The 17650-nt window shown below is 45.5% G+C and overlaps 1 protein-coding gene across 3 annotated transcripts in view; it reads right to left on the bottom strand.

The window, feature by feature from the left end:
* Positions 1-728: 728 nt before the first annotated feature.
* stk39 (serine threonine kinase 39) overlaps positions 729-17650 on the bottom strand; it is a 17531-nt gene continuing 609 nt past the window's right edge. For 2 of the 3 annotated variants that reach the window (XM_060039981.1, XM_060039978.1), the window contains exons 2-17: positions 15949-16061; positions 14536-14644; positions 12540-12678; positions 12114-12169; positions 11638-11747; positions 9457-9558; positions 8990-9123; positions 8844-8892; positions 8631-8699; positions 7264-7377; positions 6966-7022; positions 6203-6264; positions 3899-3951; positions 3423-3491; positions 2424-2488; positions 729-1830 (exon numbers count right to left, since the gene is read on the bottom strand). In XM_060039981.1, coding sequence (XP_059895964.1) covers positions 1756-1830; positions 2424-2488; positions 3423-3491; positions 3899-3951; positions 6203-6264; positions 6966-7022; positions 7264-7377; positions 8631-8699; positions 8844-8892; positions 8990-9123; positions 9457-9558; positions 11638-11747; positions 12114-12169; positions 12540-12678; positions 14536-14644; positions 15949-15963 — 1278 coding nt within the window. In that variant the 5' untranslated portion in view covers positions 15964-16061 and the 3' untranslated portion in view covers positions 729-1755. The remainder of the gene's footprint in view (positions 1831-2423; positions 2489-3422; positions 3492-3898; positions 3952-6202; positions 6265-6965; positions 7023-7263; positions 7378-8630; positions 8700-8843; positions 8893-8989; positions 9124-9456; positions 9559-11637; positions 11748-12113; positions 12170-12539; positions 12679-14535; positions 14645-15948; positions 16062-17650) is intronic. The other variant, XM_060039979.1, reaches the window with a different exon arrangement.

Genomic DNA, 17650 nt, shown 5'->3' with positions numbered 1-17650 from the left:
GCCTTTAACCAGTCGACCTGCCAGTAACCAGTCAACCTTCCCTTAACCAGTTGACCTTGCCCTTAACCAGTAGAGCTGCCCTTAACCAGTCGACCTTGCCCTTAACTAGTCGACCTGGCCCTTAACCAGTCGACTAGCCCTTAACCAGTCGACCTGCCCTTATCCAGTCGACCTGCTCTTAACCAGCTGACCTGGCCCTTAACCAGTCGACCTGCCCTTAACCAGTCGACCTGCCCTTGACCAGTCGACTAGCCCTTAACCAGTCGACCTGCCCTTAACCAGTCAACCTTGCCCTTAACCAGTCGACCTTGCCCTTAACCAGTCGAGCTGCCCTTAACCAGTGGACCTGCCCTTAACCAGTCGTCCTGCACTTAACCAGTCAACCTGCCCTTACCCAGTCGACCTGCCCTTAGCCAGTGGACCTGCTCTTAGCCAGTCGACCTTGCCCTTAGCCAGTCGACCTGCCCGTAAAGGGCTCATGTCATGCCATCAGGTGTGGGTGTGTTCTCAATGTCAACCAAGTGCCAAACTGCTGCCATTTGCTAGAGCTTTCTGCTAATCTACCCCATGATGTCATATTCTTGATTAATTAATGATGGCTCTCTTGGTTCATCAAGTTGCTATTTTATTAATGGAACAAAATGACAATCTGTGAAAAACTAGGATATTTTTCTTCTTCAGTATGGCTGTACTCTACCAGTACGAGACAGGAACCGCAGGCAGTGAGGTAGGTATGTCGTCGAATATATTTATTGAGGAAAATAAATGTTTAAAACCAGCTGATCACAGAGGAAACGGGGATAAAGGCAACATACTATTCAAATAAAAGTACCTCATAAATAAAATCAAAGACTAATATTCAATATACATTATAACTTAAGTAATTTAAAGGTTACAGATGTATTTGGACAAGCTATGGCTAGTACGTTGTGGTTCTACTGTGGAGGTTCTACTGTAGTCAGAGTGGAGGTTCTACTGTAGTCTCAGAGAGGAGGTTCTACTGTAGTCAGAGTGGAGGTTCTACTGTAGTCAGAGAGGAGGTTCTACTGTAGTCAGAGTGGAGGTTCTACTGTAGTCAGAGTGGAGGTTCTACTGTCGTCTCAGAGTGGAGGTTCTACTGTAGTCAGAGTGGAGGTTCTACTGTAGTCTCAGAGAGGAGGTTCTACTGTAGTCAGAGAGGAGGTTCTACTGTAGTCTCAGAGTGGAGGTTCTACTGTAGTCTCAGAGTGGAGGTTCTACTGGTCCCTGTCCCTCCTGGTCTCTGTCCCTCCTGGTCCCTCCTGGTCTCTGTCCCTCCTGGTCCCTGTCCCTCCTGGTCCCTCCTGGTCTCTGTCCCTCCTGGTCCCTGTCCCTCCTGGTCTCTGTCCCTCCTGGTCTCTGTCCCTCCTGGTCCCTCCTGGTCTCTGTCCCTCCTGGTCCCTGTCCCTCCTGGTCTCTGTCTCCTGGTCCCTCCTGGTCTCTGTCCCTCCTGGTCCCTGTCCCTCCTGGTCTCTGTCCCTCCTTGTCCCTGTCCCTCCTGGTCTCTGTCTCCTGGTCCCACCTGGTCTCTGTCCCTCCTGGTCCCTGTCCTTACTGGTCTCTGTCCCTCCTGGTCTCTGTCTCCTGGTCCCTCCTGGTCTCTGTAAGGCTTGGTTAGGGTTAGGCTGGGTTTTGGGTTAGGCTGGGCTATGGTTAGGGTAGGGGTCAGGATTAGGGGAGGCAGTGCGTTCCTAACCCTGACCCCCTCCCTTAGGGTTCCAAGGGAGGGTTCGGTGGTCAGATGACACTCAGTTGGGCGAAGCCGGTCAGCTTCACCTCATCCGGGGTCTCTGAGTCGTCGCAGCTGGAGGCCTGGGGGGGGGGGGGGGGGGGGGGGGTCAGGACAGTTATACCTCCATTTTTGCCTTAGCCAAGTTAAGAAAGTGTGCATGTGGGTCAACAGGAAGATGTTAGTGCAGTGTGTAGCTCTAGTAGCTAACCTGATGTAGCTCTAGTCGATAACCTGATGTAGCTCTAGTAGATAACCTGATGTAGCCCTGGTAGCTAACCTGATTTAGCTCTAGTAGCTACATGTTAACCTGTCCAAGGACTGTCCACCCGTTCTCGGTCCTGATTGCTGCATGTTCAGCATACTAGCAGTAGAATACTGTGTTCAGTATAATAGTATGGTACATTGTTAGCATTATGTATTCATATTGCTGACATGGGGAATCACAACATAGATTGATACACTACATGGTGTTCAGCCATTTACTCCTGGCCTGAAAAACGTACACATTCCGATTCTCAGTAGACTCAACTAAGTGCAATTAGTGTTGACCCATTTACGTGTTAAATGGTTCCACACTAGTTACTGTTGAACCCAACAGTCCTGATATCAATAAGCAGTTAACATCCTGTTTTATGACGTACAGCAGTACAAATGAACTGTGTGTAAAACTTACGAGTTTAAAAGTGAGTACTTTGTAGGTGTTTGGGTCATCAACCATCCGCTGAAGGTTAGCAGCCACTGAGGAACAGAAACAGTTCAGAACTATTTAGTCCAGAACTATTTACTCCACAATTATTTAGTTTACCCTTTCCAAAGCGGCCAAGTCTACCTCAACGCCCAAACCTGTACAGTGATTAACCCTAACCACTACACTAGACTGTACTGACTAACCCTTAGACCAGACTGTACTGACTAACCCTTAGACCAGACTGTACTGGCTCACCCTTAGACCAGACTGTACTGACTCACCCTTAGACCAGACTGTACTGACTAACCCTTAGACCAGACTGTACTGACTAACCCTTAGACCAGACTGTACTGACTCACCCTTAGACCAGACTGTAATGACTCACCCTTAGACCAGACTGTACTGACTCACCCTTAGACCAGACTGTACTGACTCACCCTTAGACCAGACTGTACTGACTCACCCTTAGACCAGACTGTACTGACTCACCCTTAGACCAGACTGTACTGACTAACCCTTAGACCAGACTGTAATGACTCACCCTTAGACCAGACTGTACTGACTCACCCTTAGACCAGACTGTACTGACTAACCCTTAGACCAGACTGTACTGACTAACCCTTAGACCAGACTGTACTGACTAACCCTTAGACCAGACTGTACTGACTCACCCTTAGACCAGACTGTACTGACTAACCCTTAGACCAGACTGTACTGACTCACCCTTAGACCAGACTGTACTGACTAACCCTTAGACCAGACTGTACTGACTAACCCTTAGACCAGACTGTACTGACTAACCCTTAGACCAGACTGTACTGACTCACCCTTAGACCAGACTGTACTGACTAACCCTTAGACCAGACTGTACTGACTCACCCTTAGACCAGACTGTACTGACTCACCCTTAGACCAGACTGTACTGACTAACCCTTAGACCAGACTGTACTGACTAACCCTTCGACCAGACTGGCGGACTCATACCGATCATGACATCATGTCCGTGGACCAATCCGGCGGAGTACAGCTCCTGGGACACGCCCTCCGAGGTGTCTGTCAGCAGACAAAGCAAACATCAGGCCTATTATCTTAAGTTCTATTAATGATTATTAGGATTATCATACGTTGCATTTATGATAATACATTATGAAAATATATAATGTATAATACATACTATATAATAACATAAGACCTACAAAGACATTAAAACAATGTAATATATAATCAATATTCTATAGAATAATATATACTATTTGATAATAATATATTATAATAACTTACATTAATACAACCCCTACAAAGGCATGATAGGGTTATTCAAATTGGCTAAATAATGATAAGATATAATAAATAGAGTGAGTGACATAAAATATTATTGATGTATATTATAATTAAGCCATAGAAAGCTAGAGAACCATAACCAGGGAATATCAGGATGCTGATGGCCTCCCTCTCCTCACCTCGGCCCGGGCTGAATTCAAACCGGATGTCGTTCAACTCCTTCCTGCCGTTCCTGAAAGGAGAAGCACACATTAAAACAAGGAGGCAGGTGTTTATTTTTAGGGTTAAGGGTCAAGGGTCAAGGGTTAGGGCACAACTTGAAGAACAAAGTCTTAGAAAAAAAGATTTCTGGTAGAACCTAGAATAATCACCATTATTAACTAGTAGTCATCTTAGCACAGGGTTAGGGTTAGCTAACACTATCTAGTAGTCATCTTAGCCCAGGGTTAGGGTTAGGGTTAGTGTGTGGACACTAAAGGTTAGTGTTAGGTCACTAAGGGCTAGTGTAAGGACACTAAGGGTTAGTGTAAGGACACTAAGGGTGAGGACACTAAGGGTTACTGTGAGGACACTAAGGGTTAGTGTAAGGACACTAAGGTTGAGGACACCAAGGGTTAGTGTGTGGACACTAAGGTTGAGGACACTGAGGGTTAGTGTTAGGTCACTAAGGGTTAGCGTAAGGAAACTAAGGGTTAGTGTGAGGACACTAAGGGTGAGGACACTAAGGGTTAGTATTAGGACACTAAGGGTGAGGACACTAAGGGTTAATGTGAGGACACTAAGGTTGAGGACACTATGGGTTAGTGTGAGGACGCAAAGGGTGAGGACACTAAGGGTTAATGTGAGGACACTAAGGTTGAGGACACTATGGGTTAGTGTGAGGACGCAAAGGGTGAGGACACTAAGGTTAGTGTTAGGTCACTAAGGGTTAGTGTGTGGACACTAGGGATGGGCAAAATGATTATTTTCCCGGAACTAGTTCTTTCAGTTCAGTTCACTATAACGATTTGTTTATTTGATTCGTTCGTTTTGATTCGTTCGTTACGTCAGATTACGTCATTTGGTGTCTGCCCCCCCCCCCCCCCCGCGAGACGGCCGTGAGCATAATTTAAACCACTTCTAGGCTCTAAACCCCGTGGAAATCAAGAAGATACACTATCTAGTATGACCAAACGTCCCACCAATATTTAGACCACTTGCTTACTCTCTATATTTCATTCATGGTTTTACATTTATAATTTTATTTTACTTTACATTTAATTCTTCATTGTTCAGGCATTACAGAACTTTCATGGTCATAAATAAAAAATACGAACTGCAGTTTAATTTCTTTGTTTGTTCTTAAATTGACGTAGAATGGAGCAAAGACTCCTGGGATTGGGAAATGCGTTTATCCAATAAACAGATGGAGGTCAAGTCTATTTTCGAAAAAATGTAGGGGGATATATGAGTGGCCCCACGTCGAATGGTATGACCCAAGATACGTCAGACAGAAAGCGTGCATATTCGACGGTACCGCCTTGTCATTGGTTTACCCAGGTGCCATTGCAACACCATTGCTACCTCTCATTGGCTGAATCTTTGAGAACGTTGTAGACTCAATCAATATAAGTCGCGGGGAGACGAAGCTCTGTTCGTTTGTATATTTTATTTACGTGACCATATTTTTGGTTTATGTTTAAAAAAAAGAATCAAAGAACCAGTTCTTCTTGTTTTGGGGAACCAGTTCTTGTCGTTCACGTTCGGGATTCGTTCGTTGTAACGAATCGGTCGCGACCGACACATCCCTAGTGGACACTAAGGTTGAGGACACTAAGGGTTAGTGTTAGGACACTAAGGGTTAATGTGAGGTCATTAAGGGTTAGTGTGAGGACACTAATGCCGCTTTTCCACCGCACATGTAGCTCGACTCGACACGACTCGACACGACACGACTCGACACGGTAGCAGCACGGGTGCTTTTCCACCGCAAATAGTACCTCCTGGACGTGGGCGGGGTCGGCTGCGCGAAAGGGCCGTGACGTATTTGTGTACGCGACGCAAACAACACATACGCAACCCACACATGGACAGAACCCACATAACAACAATGGAGGACATCGATCGCATTACTATTATTAGCTGGCATGTTGAAGAAGTTGGAGAAGTGGAACATGTTGGCTGCGGCGCTGCTATGGATGTTACCAGCATGGTTGCCATGTCGCTCTCGTGACTTCGTCACACTCTCTGGCCAATCAGTCGCCGGCCGTCTGCCGACGTCACCTTTTAGCATCGGCTCAGCTCGCTTGGAACCTAGAACGAGTAGGTACTAGAAAAAGCAGCCACTTCAGGTACCAGATACCATGGTACCGCGGTGGAAACGCAAAAAATGCGAGCTGAGTCGAGTCGTGTCGAGCTGGTACCATGCAGTGGAAAAGCGGCATAAGGGTTAGTGTTAGGTCACTAAGGGTTAGAATGAGGACACTAAGGGTGAGGACGCTGACCTCAGCCGTAGGACCAGGTTAACCACACCGTCCATGAAGGCATCGTTCTGGAAGGGCTCCACCTGCAGGAGGGACAGGGAGCTACATCAACCAGGGGAAGAATGTACTCTCATGTACTGCACAGGGGGGAAAGTACTCTGTAATGTACTGCACAGGGGGGAAAGTACTCTGTAATGTACTGCACAGGGGGGAAAGTACTCTGTAATGTACTGCACAGTGAGGAAAGTACTCTGTAATGTACTGCACAGGGGGGGAAATACTCTGTAATGTACTGCACAGTGAGGAAAGTACTCTGTAATGTACTGCACAAGGAGGAAAGTACTCTGTAATGTTCTGCACAGGGGGGGAAATACTCTGTAATGTACTGCACAGTGAGGAAAGTACTCTGTAATGTACTGCACAGGGAGGAAAGTACTCTGTAATGTACTGCACAAGGCGGAAAGTACCCTGTAATGTACTGCACAGGGAGGAAAGTACTCTGTAATGTACTGCACTGAGAGGAAAGTACTCTGTAATGTACTGCACAGGGAGGAAAGTACTCTGTAATGTACTGCACAAGGCGGAAAGTACCCTGTAATGTAATGCACAGGGAGGATAGTACTCTGATGGAGTGCAGTGTTCACTCTGGCCTCCTACTAGGGGGCTCTAAAGGTGACACACACACACACACACACACACACACACACACACACACACACACACACACACGCACACGCACACGCACAGTGCGGCCGTGTGTTGGTGTAGTGCAGCTGCCACCCACCTGGGGGTGCTGAAGAGTCCGCGTGACCATTGGGACCATGTTGGCCTTCCTGTCATTCTGGAAATAAAATGAGATTCATCATTTTGCTCTTATGTCCTCGGTAGGGTTGGGTTAGAAGGATAGATAGTTAAGGATGGATTAGAATTGATAGACAGGCTTAGAATTAGTTAGTGAGGGCTAGTTGAGAATAGGTAGTTAGTGACCGTAACCCCACCCCACCCCCTCACCCTCCCTCACCTCCTCACCCTCTCACTCCCCTCACCCCCCTCCCACCCCCTGGCCCTCCCCCCCCACTCACCAGGCCCCCCGCCCCCGCCTCCCGGCGGCCCGTGTCCGGCTGCTCTTCGCTCCACTCCCAGGCCCCGTCCGCCATCTTCTGCAGACGGCCGCTGGAGCCTGAGGGCCTCCTCACCTGGGGGGAGGGTTGAGAGGGTGAGGGAGGAAGGGGGTGAGGGAGGGAGGAAGGGGGTGAGGGAGGGAGGGAGGGGGATGAGAGGGGCTCCGTCGTCGTACAAGACGAAGCTGTAGAAGCGAGCTTTCCCTCCTGGGACTGAACAGAAAGCCAGCAGCGAAAGGGCAAGGCTGAGGCACGCATCTACTGACCCTACCTACCCCACCCCCTACTGACCCTACCTACCCCACCCCCTACTGACCCTACCTACCCCCACCCCCTACTGACCCCTCCTACCCCACCCCCTAATGACCCTACTGACCCTACCTACCCCACCCCCTACTGACCCTACCTACCCCCACCCCCTACTGACCCCTCTTACCCCACCCCCTAATGACCCTACTGACCCTACCTACCCCACCCCCTACTGACCCTACCTACCCCACCCCCTACCTACCCCACCCCCTACTGACCCTACCTACCCCACCCCTCCTACTGACCCTACCAACCACCCCCCCTACTGACCCTACCTACCCCACCCCTTCTACCATGACCCTACCTGCTCCACCCCTCCTACCATGACCCTACCTGCTCCACCCCTCCTACCATGATCCTACCTGCTCCACCCCTCCTACCATGACCCTACCTGCTCCACCGCTACTCCGCCTCCTTGAGCTGATCCTAAAATACTCTTGAACAACAAAAACTAAAATACCTTCAAAGTAGACAAATAAAAATAAGAATTGTTGTGTTGTCCAATTGTTGTATGTTAGTATTGTATGCACAAAATGTGAACATCGGTTTGGTTTAGTTTTGTATGTCTAGTGAGTTTAATATTTTTTATAATTGTAGTATTTTTTTACTTATTTTTGGCCCGTAGACTTCGGAACAGACGCAGTCGATGGTATAGATTAAGCAACATAATGCTGGTTGTCAATTGACAATAAGTATACAATGAAATTGAATTGGTGTCAGTCCAGCAATAGTCGCTGTACAGTAGACGTGGCAGTCACAACATCTATCATTGTGGAGTAGACCTGGCAGTAACATCTCTCATTGTGGAGTAGACGTGGCAGTAACATCTCTCATTGTGGAGTAGACGTGGCAGTCACAACATCTCTCATTGTGGGGTAGACGTGGCAGTAACATCTCTCATTGTGGAGTAGACGTGGCAGTAACATCTATCATTGTCAACATCTACTGTTGTACAGTAGATGTTGCTATTTATTCAATAAGGGAGCACATTTCAAGGAAAGTTTTTTTTATCTTAGTACCTTCTTGGCTCGCTGTTTCTGTATCTTTGGGGCCTGACTCATGAGTGTCTCCACCAGATACTCTCTGTTCTGTAATGCAAAATCACAATTATGAAAATAATAAATGAGTTTCAGTTTCAGTAGCAAACAATAATCGTACAGAACTTAGAAAGGACTTAACAGGAAAAAATATGGAGATGAGCCCAAATATATAAATATAATAAGAAATGATACCTTTGCTTTTTGAAAGAATTTACACTTCAAAAGTTCTGCAGCTGTGGGCCTGTGATGTGCATATAAAAACAACGTAGATTAAAAATAGATTGCGTGCAGGCAGATGATTTAATGATGCATATCAATGACTGTTATCATAAGTTTACCTTTTGGTGGGGTCCTTTTGAAGGCACATAGTTATTAGCTTTCTAAATGATTTTCCATATTTCTTAAGCAGCTCCTTGTCCTCGACACCGGTCTCTAAGCTTGGAGGGTCGTTCTGCAGGGTCAGCATTAGGACCTGGACGATACAAGATCAACGTGAAGCATCCTTCCCACATCGCATTGTTAAGATAAGAAATAAATGAGGCCGAAGATGTATCCATTCCTTAAAACATAAAATATGATGAGGCATAACTGATCCCTAACCCTAGAACGTGATTTGAATGGTTCTGGAGACACAGTACAACGGTAGGAGGGGTGTTATATTCTACGAGTTAGCGTTTCATTTGAGGGTTAGGGATGGGCTCCTTTAGACCAGAACACGAGAAGGGACAACGGCATTGAAGAAAATAGAGAAGGCTGAGGTTTGCTGAGAGACAAGGAGCCGGAGTGAGCCAATGGTTCCCCTGACCTTCATGGGTGGATACTGATGGTAAGGAGCACAGCCTGTGGCCAGCTCGATAGCTGTGATCCCGAAGCTCCAGATGTCAGCCTTGAAGTCGTAGCCTCGTACCTGGAGACATGAAGAGGGTCGCTTCGTAAGACGCTTCGAGCCTTCCTACCCTGACGCATTGTGACCGGTGTTGGACCAACATCGTACAACATAGTAACATAGTAAACATAGTACAACATAGTAACATCGTAAACATAGTACAACAATGTGCTGCTAACATAACAGAAGTAGGCTGTAACACTGTTAACATAACAGAAGTAGGCTGTAACACTGTTAACATAACAGAAGTAGGCTGTAACACAACATAACAGAAGTAGGCTGTAACACTGTTAACATAACAGAAGTAGGCTGTAACACAACATAACAGAAGTAGGCTGTAACACAACATAACAGAAGTAGGCTGTAACACAACATAACAGAAGTAGGCTGTAACACAACATAACAGAAGTAGGCTGTAACACAACATAACAGAAGTAGGCTGTAACGCTGTTAACATAACAGAAGTAGGCTGTAACACTGTTAACATAACAGAAGTAGGCTGTAACACAACATAACAGAAGTAGGCTGTAACACTGTTAACATAACAGAAGTAGGCTGTAGGGTTAGGGTTAAGTCTCCTACTTGACAATAGCCCGGGGCTGTTGCTACTACCAACTGCACCACCTTTATTTTTCTGTTATTATAATCAGCCCTAGCTAGAGAAAAAACTGAATTCTACTGCTATGTTTAACATAGGAGGTTTGTCATGTTAAACATAACATTAGAACTTGAGTTAAAATGTTACATTTAACCAAAGAGAAGTATAGAATTAATGCTTTATTTAAGATAAGTGTACGGCTATATTTATTATTACGAAGGGTAATTGCTATTTCTAAGGGAACAGAAGTATAATGATATGTTCAGCAGTACTAGCACCTCCTACAGCACGCTAATGCTATAGCCCTACTACAGTGTGATAGTAGGGCTATCACACTGTAGTATCACACTGTAGCATTAGCATTAGCGTACTAATGCTAATGCTATAGAACTACTACAGCGTGCTAATGCTACAGCACTACTACAGCGTGCTAATGCTAAAGCACTACTACAGCGTGCTAATGCTATACCCCTACTACAGCGTGCTAGTGCTAATGCTATAGCACTACTAAAGCGTGCTAGTGCTAATGCTATAGAACTACTACAGCGTGCTACTGCTAATGGTATAGCACTACTACAGCGTGCTAATGCTATAGCACTACTACAGTGTGCTAATGCTATAGACCTACTACAGCGTCCTAGTGCTAATGCTATAGCACTACTACAGCGTGTTAATGCTAATGCTATAGCACTACTACAGCGTGCTAATGCTAGTGCTATAGCCCCACTACAGCGTGCTAGTGCTAATGCTATAGCCCCACTACAGTGTGCTAATTCTATAGCACTACTACAGCGTGCTAATGCTAATGCTATAGCACTACTACAGCGTGCTAATGCTATATCCCCACTACAGCGTGGGGATACAGCGTAGTGCTATAGCCCCACTACAGCGTGCTAATGCTATAGACCCACTACAGCGTGCTAGTGCTAATGCTATAACCCCACTACAGCATGCTAGTGCTAATGCTATAGCCCTACTACAGCGTCCTAGTGCTAATGCTATAGCACTACTACAGCGTGTTAATGCTAATGATATAGAACTACTACAGCGTGCTGATGCTAATGCTATAGCACTACTACAGCGTGTTAATGCTAATGCTATAGCACTAATACAGCGTGCTAATGCTAGTGCTATAGCCCCACTACAGCGTGCTAGTGCTATAGCCCCACTACAGCGTGCTAATGCTATAGCCCCACTACAGCGTGCTAGTGCTATAGCCCCACTACAGCGTGCTAGTGCTAATGCTATAGCCCCACTACAGCGTGCTAATGCTATATCCCCACTACAGCGTGCTAGTGCTAGTGTGCTATAGCCCCACTACAGCGTGCTAATGCTATAGACCCACTACAGCGTGCTAGTGCTGATGCTATAACCCCACTACAGCGTGCTAGTGCTAATGCTATAGCCCCACTACAGCGTGCTAATGCTATAGCCCTATTACAGCGTGCTAATGCTAATGCTATAGCACTACTACAGTGTGCTAATGCTAAGCACAGGTTCACCTGCTCCATGACCTCGGGGGCCATCCAGCATGGCGTTCCGACAAAGGTCTTCCGGACTTTGTTCCTGGAGATGTCGCCCCCTGTGGCTAGAAACGAACTTACTCCGAAATCTTTACAAAAAACAAACAAATGCATATGGTTCAAGGATTGTATTAAGTTTGGTGATTAATGTAGACAATTCTACATTGTGCAGACATAATTGTTTTAGTGCAATTCACGCAAAGATCCATAAATTGTGTATTAAAAAAAGACAGATATTTCTTAAATTTTATTTTGTTTTATTCTAGCTTTCATTTCCAAATGGTCAATAAGAGACCTAATTTTCTACTTAAAAAAAAGTTTAATGGTGAAATAAATCCTGCTATAGGACACTGTTGGAATGAAAATAGATATTCATTTTAAATCACTATCCCATAACTATCTTTTCAATTCTTTTGAAACATGGAGAGGGAGAGATTCATTTGGAGCGCACACACCTGCAATCTGAACAGAACCGTCATCTCCCAGCAAGATGTTTCCTGCCTTCACGTCCCTGCGGACGAGCAGACAGAGAGACAGCAGTCAGTATGTGGGCCAGTATGGATCCCAGGTCGATGAACCTCCGCTAGCTCCACCCCCCAGGCGACACATGATTAACGACCTTGACATCCAGGAAGTGAACTCAACACAAATGGATTGGCACCGAAAAAAGGATGGAACTCAGAACGCAGAACGAATGGGCTTGGATTACTTCAATATATTTATTAGAAAGCAAATAATTATCTTACCATCATGTGTTTCCCGCCTGTGGGTACCAGTGAATCTGTCCACCCGGTGTGTACCTGTGTATCTGTCCACCCGGTGTGTACCTGTGTATCTGTCCACCCGGTGTGTACCTGTGTATCTGTCCACCCGGTGTGTACCTGTGTATCTGTCCATGTCTGTGCAGGTAGTCCAGGCCTTCTAAGACTTCTTTTAATATGGTGGCAATGATCGGCTCATCCAGCCCTCCGCTTCTCTGCTCCTCCTTGCTGGCGCCTTTGATGATATCCAGCATCGACCCTGAAACACACAACACACAACCCGCATATAACAAACAACACACATACAACACAAAAAACGCATACAACACACAACACGCATACAACACACAACCCGCATACAAAACACAACACACAAAACGCACACAACACACCACACGCATACAACACACAACCCGCATACAACACACAACCCGCATACAACACACAACACACATACAACAAACAACTCACATACAACACAAAAAACGCACACAACACACAACACGCATACAACACACAACACACAACACGCATACAACACACAACACACACACAACACACAACACGCACACAACACGCACACAAAACAAAACGCATACAAACCACAACAAACATACAACACACAACACACACACAACACACACACAACACACATACAACACACATACAACACACATCCAACATGCATACCAAATGTTACAACATGGCAAAACAAAAACACAACAGGCATCAGGGTAACACAAACAACACTTATCATGACCAGACATAACTACACAAAATGGTAACACAAAAACATAACACGCAACATCATTGTTATTCAGTTTACCATTTACATCTCTATTAGTTAAGATGACCAACCCTATTAGTTAATATGACCATCACCATAAGTTAAGATGACCAACACTATTAGTTAATTTGACTAACCCTATTAGTTAAGATGACCAAACCTATTAGTTAATATGACCATCACCATTAGTTAAGATGACCAACACTATTAGTTAATTTGACTAACCCTATTAGTTAAGATGACCAAACCTATTAGTTAATATGACCATCACCATTAGTTAAGATGACCAACACTATTATTTAAGCTGACCAACCCTATTAGTTAAGATGACCAACCCTATTAGTTAAGATGACCAACACTATTAGTTAATATGACCAACCCTATTAGTCAAGTTGACCCACCCTATTAGTTAATATGATCATCACCATTTGTTAAGATGACCAAACCTATTAGTTAATATGACCATCACCATTAGTTAAGATGACCAACACTATTAGTTAATTTGACTAACCCTATTAATTAAGATGACCAAACCTATTAGTTAATATGACCATCACCATTAGTTAAGATGACCAACACTATTATTTAAGCTGACCAACCCTATTAGTTAAGATGACCAACCCTATTAGTTAAGATGACCAATCCTATTAATTAAGATGACCAACCCTATTAATTAATATGACCAACCCTATTAGTTAAGATGACCCACCCTATTAGTTAAGATGACCAACCAAAGTGTAATGGTTCACTCCCATATAAAATCACAGAGTAGAAAAGAGAACTGTGTCTTAATAAAAAACTATTTTATAATAACTTCGACAAACTCCAATAATTGGAAAGCAAATCAGACCATAATTACTAGTGATACTAATATGAATAGATACTTCTACTAATATTAGAATCAGATACTAGTGATACTAATCTGAATAGATACTTCTACTAATATTAGAATCAGATACTAGTGATACTAATCTGAATAGATATTGCTACTAATATTAGAATCAGGTACTAGTGATACGAATCTGAATAGATACTTCTACTAATATTAGAATCAGGTACTAGTGATACTAATCTGAATAGATCCTTCTACTAATATTAGAATCAGATACTAATCTGAATGGATACTTCTACTAATATTAGAATCAGGTACTAGTGATACTAATCTGAATAGATACTTCTACTAATATTAGAATCAGATACTAGTGATACTAATCTGAATGGATACTTCTACTAATATTAGAATCAGATACTAGTGATACTAATCTGAATGGATACTTCTACTGATATTAGTGTCAGATACTAGGGAGCCTAACCAGAGCCGTTCCTCACCGCCTCCCAGCAGCCTCATGACCAGCCACAGCTCGTCTCTCACCACGAAGGAGGTGAAGTAGCTCACCACGTTGGGATGGCTGCAGCCACTCAAGGCCTGGATCTCCTTCTAGAGAGACAGATGGACATGGAGTTAGGGTTAGGGTTAGGGTTAGGGTTAGGGGTTAACCCTAACCCTAAGGAGGTGAAGTAGCTCACCACGTTGGGATGGCTGCAGCCACTCAAGGCCTGGATCTCCTTCTAGAGAGACAGATGGACATGGAGTTAGGGTTAGGGTTAGGGTTAGGGTTAGGGGTTAACCCTAACCCTAAGGAGGTGAAGTAGCTCACCACGTTGGGATGGCTGCAGCCACTCAAGGCCTGGATCTCCTTCTAGAGAGACAGATGGACATGGAGTTAGGGTTAGGGTTAGGGTTAGGGGTTAACCCTAACCCTAAGGAGGTGAAGTAGCTCACCACGTTGGGATGGCTGCAGCCACTCAAGGCCTGGATCTCCTTCTAGAGAGACAGATGGACATGGAGTTAGGGTTAGGGCTAGGGTTAGGGTTAGGGGTTAACCCTAACCCTAAGGAGGTGAAGTAGCTCACCACGTTGGGATGGCTGCAGCCACTCAAGGCCTGGATCTCCTTCTAGAGAGACAGATGGACATGGAGTTAGATGGTATATCATGGTGGTCATGTTGGAGTACATGGCCAAGGGTTCACCAAGTTCTGCAGCGAGATGCCTCTGACCCTTAACCCCCAACCCTACCCCAAACCACTTAGCATAACCCTAACCAAAACACTTAACCCTAACCCTAACCCTAAGCCTAACCCCTGACCCTAACCCTGACCTCTAACCCTAAAGGGGTTTAGGGTTAGAGGTCACGTTCACACCAAACGCGAAGGGGCGACACGACTCCATACAAAGTCAACGTAGAGACGCAAATAGGGCGAATTTGAAAACCTGCGACAAATTTTGATTTGTCGCACGACACTTTCGCCCTGCACAGGCGAGCGCGTTCACGAGGATTTACAGCGGGACTAAGTTGAAATATTTCAACTTTGCCGCGACATTCGCGTGATGACAGCCAATCAGCGTTCAACAGCGTGGCCGCTGAGTGACATGTGTAATGTAACAGCCATCAGCATTCAACAGCGTGGCCGCTGAGTGACATGTGTAACGTAACAGCCATCAGCGTTCAACCAGCCAACCGTTCCCTGCAGTGCAGTCCGGGATGAACCGCAGCAAATTGGCCTGACAAAACTTGCACAGCGACAGTCGCGCGACAAAACTTGGGCGACAACGTGAACGGGCGACAAACGTGTCTTTTAGTGTGAACGCACCTTAACCCTAACCCTAACCCTAACCCTTAACCCTTAACCCTTAACCCTAGCCCTTAACCCTTAACCCTAGCCCTAAGCCACTCCTCTCACCAGCAGCTCCTCCATGCTGGTCTGACATTTCTCCAGGTTGATCCTCTTGATGGCGACGCGTTCCCGTCTGGGGGAGCAGAGAGCGGCCTGGACCACGGCCGTGGCCCCCCGGCCTGGGGGGCGAGAATACAGACACACACAGAGACACACACAGAGGGTCAACAACACAGACACACACAGACACGCACAGAGACACACACAGAGACACACACAGACACACACTGACACACACACAGAGACACACAAAGAGAGTCACACTGACACACAGCGGAGGGTGACCAACACCCACAGCTGGGGGACAGTGGACCAGAGGACCTACTCCATCCACTCGCTAACCCTAGCTCCTAGTGCTACATCACACGCTAACCTTAGCTCCTAGTGCTACATCACACGCTAACCGTAGCTCCCAGTGCTACATCACACGCTAACCGTAGCTCCTAGTGCTACGTCACACGCTAACCCTAGCTTCTAGTGCTACATCACATGCTAACCCTAGCTCCTAGTGCTACATCACACGCTAACCCTAGCTCCTAGTGCTACATCACACGCTAACCTTAGCTCCTAGTGCTACATCACATGCTAACCGTAGCTCCCAGTGCTACATCACACGCTAACCCTAGCTCCTAGTGCTACATAACACGCTAACCCTAGCTCCTAGTGGTAAATCACATGCTAACCCTACCTCCCAGCCCAGTGCTTCATCACACGCTAACCCTAGCTCCTAGTGCTACATCACACGCTAACCCTAGCTCCTAGTGCTACATCACACGCTAACCCTAGCTTCTAGTGCTACATCACATGCTAACCCTAGCTCCTAGTGCTATATCACACGCTAACCCTCGCCCCTAGTGCTACATCACACGCTATCCCTAGCTTCTAGTGCTACATCAAATGCTAACCCTAGCTCCTAGTGCTACATCACACGCTAACGCTAGCTCCTAGTGCTACATCACACGCTAACCCTACCTCCCAGTGCTACATCACAAACTAGCTCCTAGTGCTACATCACACGCTGAGAAACAGTAGTCAGCCTCCAGGGCTAATACAAGGCCAGAATTATAGCTCTAACAGCACATATGCATGACTTACAAGCCCAGGGTTAAGTCACTACCTAACCCCTGCACATATACAGTGTGGTAGTGCTTCATGACTCATCTCAGGCCATATTTGACATCATTCATTCATTCATCAAAGTGACACAATTTATTGTGTCACTTTGATGAATTGTGTCTACACGTGGGAGTAAATGCTCCCCCCCCCTCCCATTATGAAGGGGGGGGGGGGGGCTGTTCTTTTAATCAAAGTAACATAGATTGCATCATATAAGATTGGAATAGCTCCAAAGAGAAACTAGTTCAGCTTAGACTGTTGTTGTATGCTAATCAGTAATTAGTACTTATTAGTAGGGGTATTTTTTTCAATAAACCACTAAACCAGTTAAACATGTAAATAAACAAGAGCAATAAACAACTAATCCTCAGTAGGCTATCACATCGCGTTGCATCCAGTTCTTAAGCAGATAGAGCATGTGATTATGAATCAAATATGAATGCAACAATAGAATTACATATAATTACCGGTATTTGGATTCAACAAGAATGTTACAATGCAACAATATGAATATAAAACAATGCAACAATATGAATATATATCAACTTAAATTTAAACAGCAACAATATACCAATATAAATGTCCAACCGCA

Source organism: Gadus macrocephalus, chromosome 20 (assembly GCF_031168955.1).
Source record: "Gadus macrocephalus chromosome 20, ASM3116895v1".
Classification (NCBI taxonomy): domain Eukaryota; kingdom Metazoa; phylum Chordata; class Actinopteri; order Gadiformes; family Gadidae; genus Gadus; species Gadus macrocephalus.
This window is presented reverse-complemented; position numbering and strand designations above follow the sequence as displayed.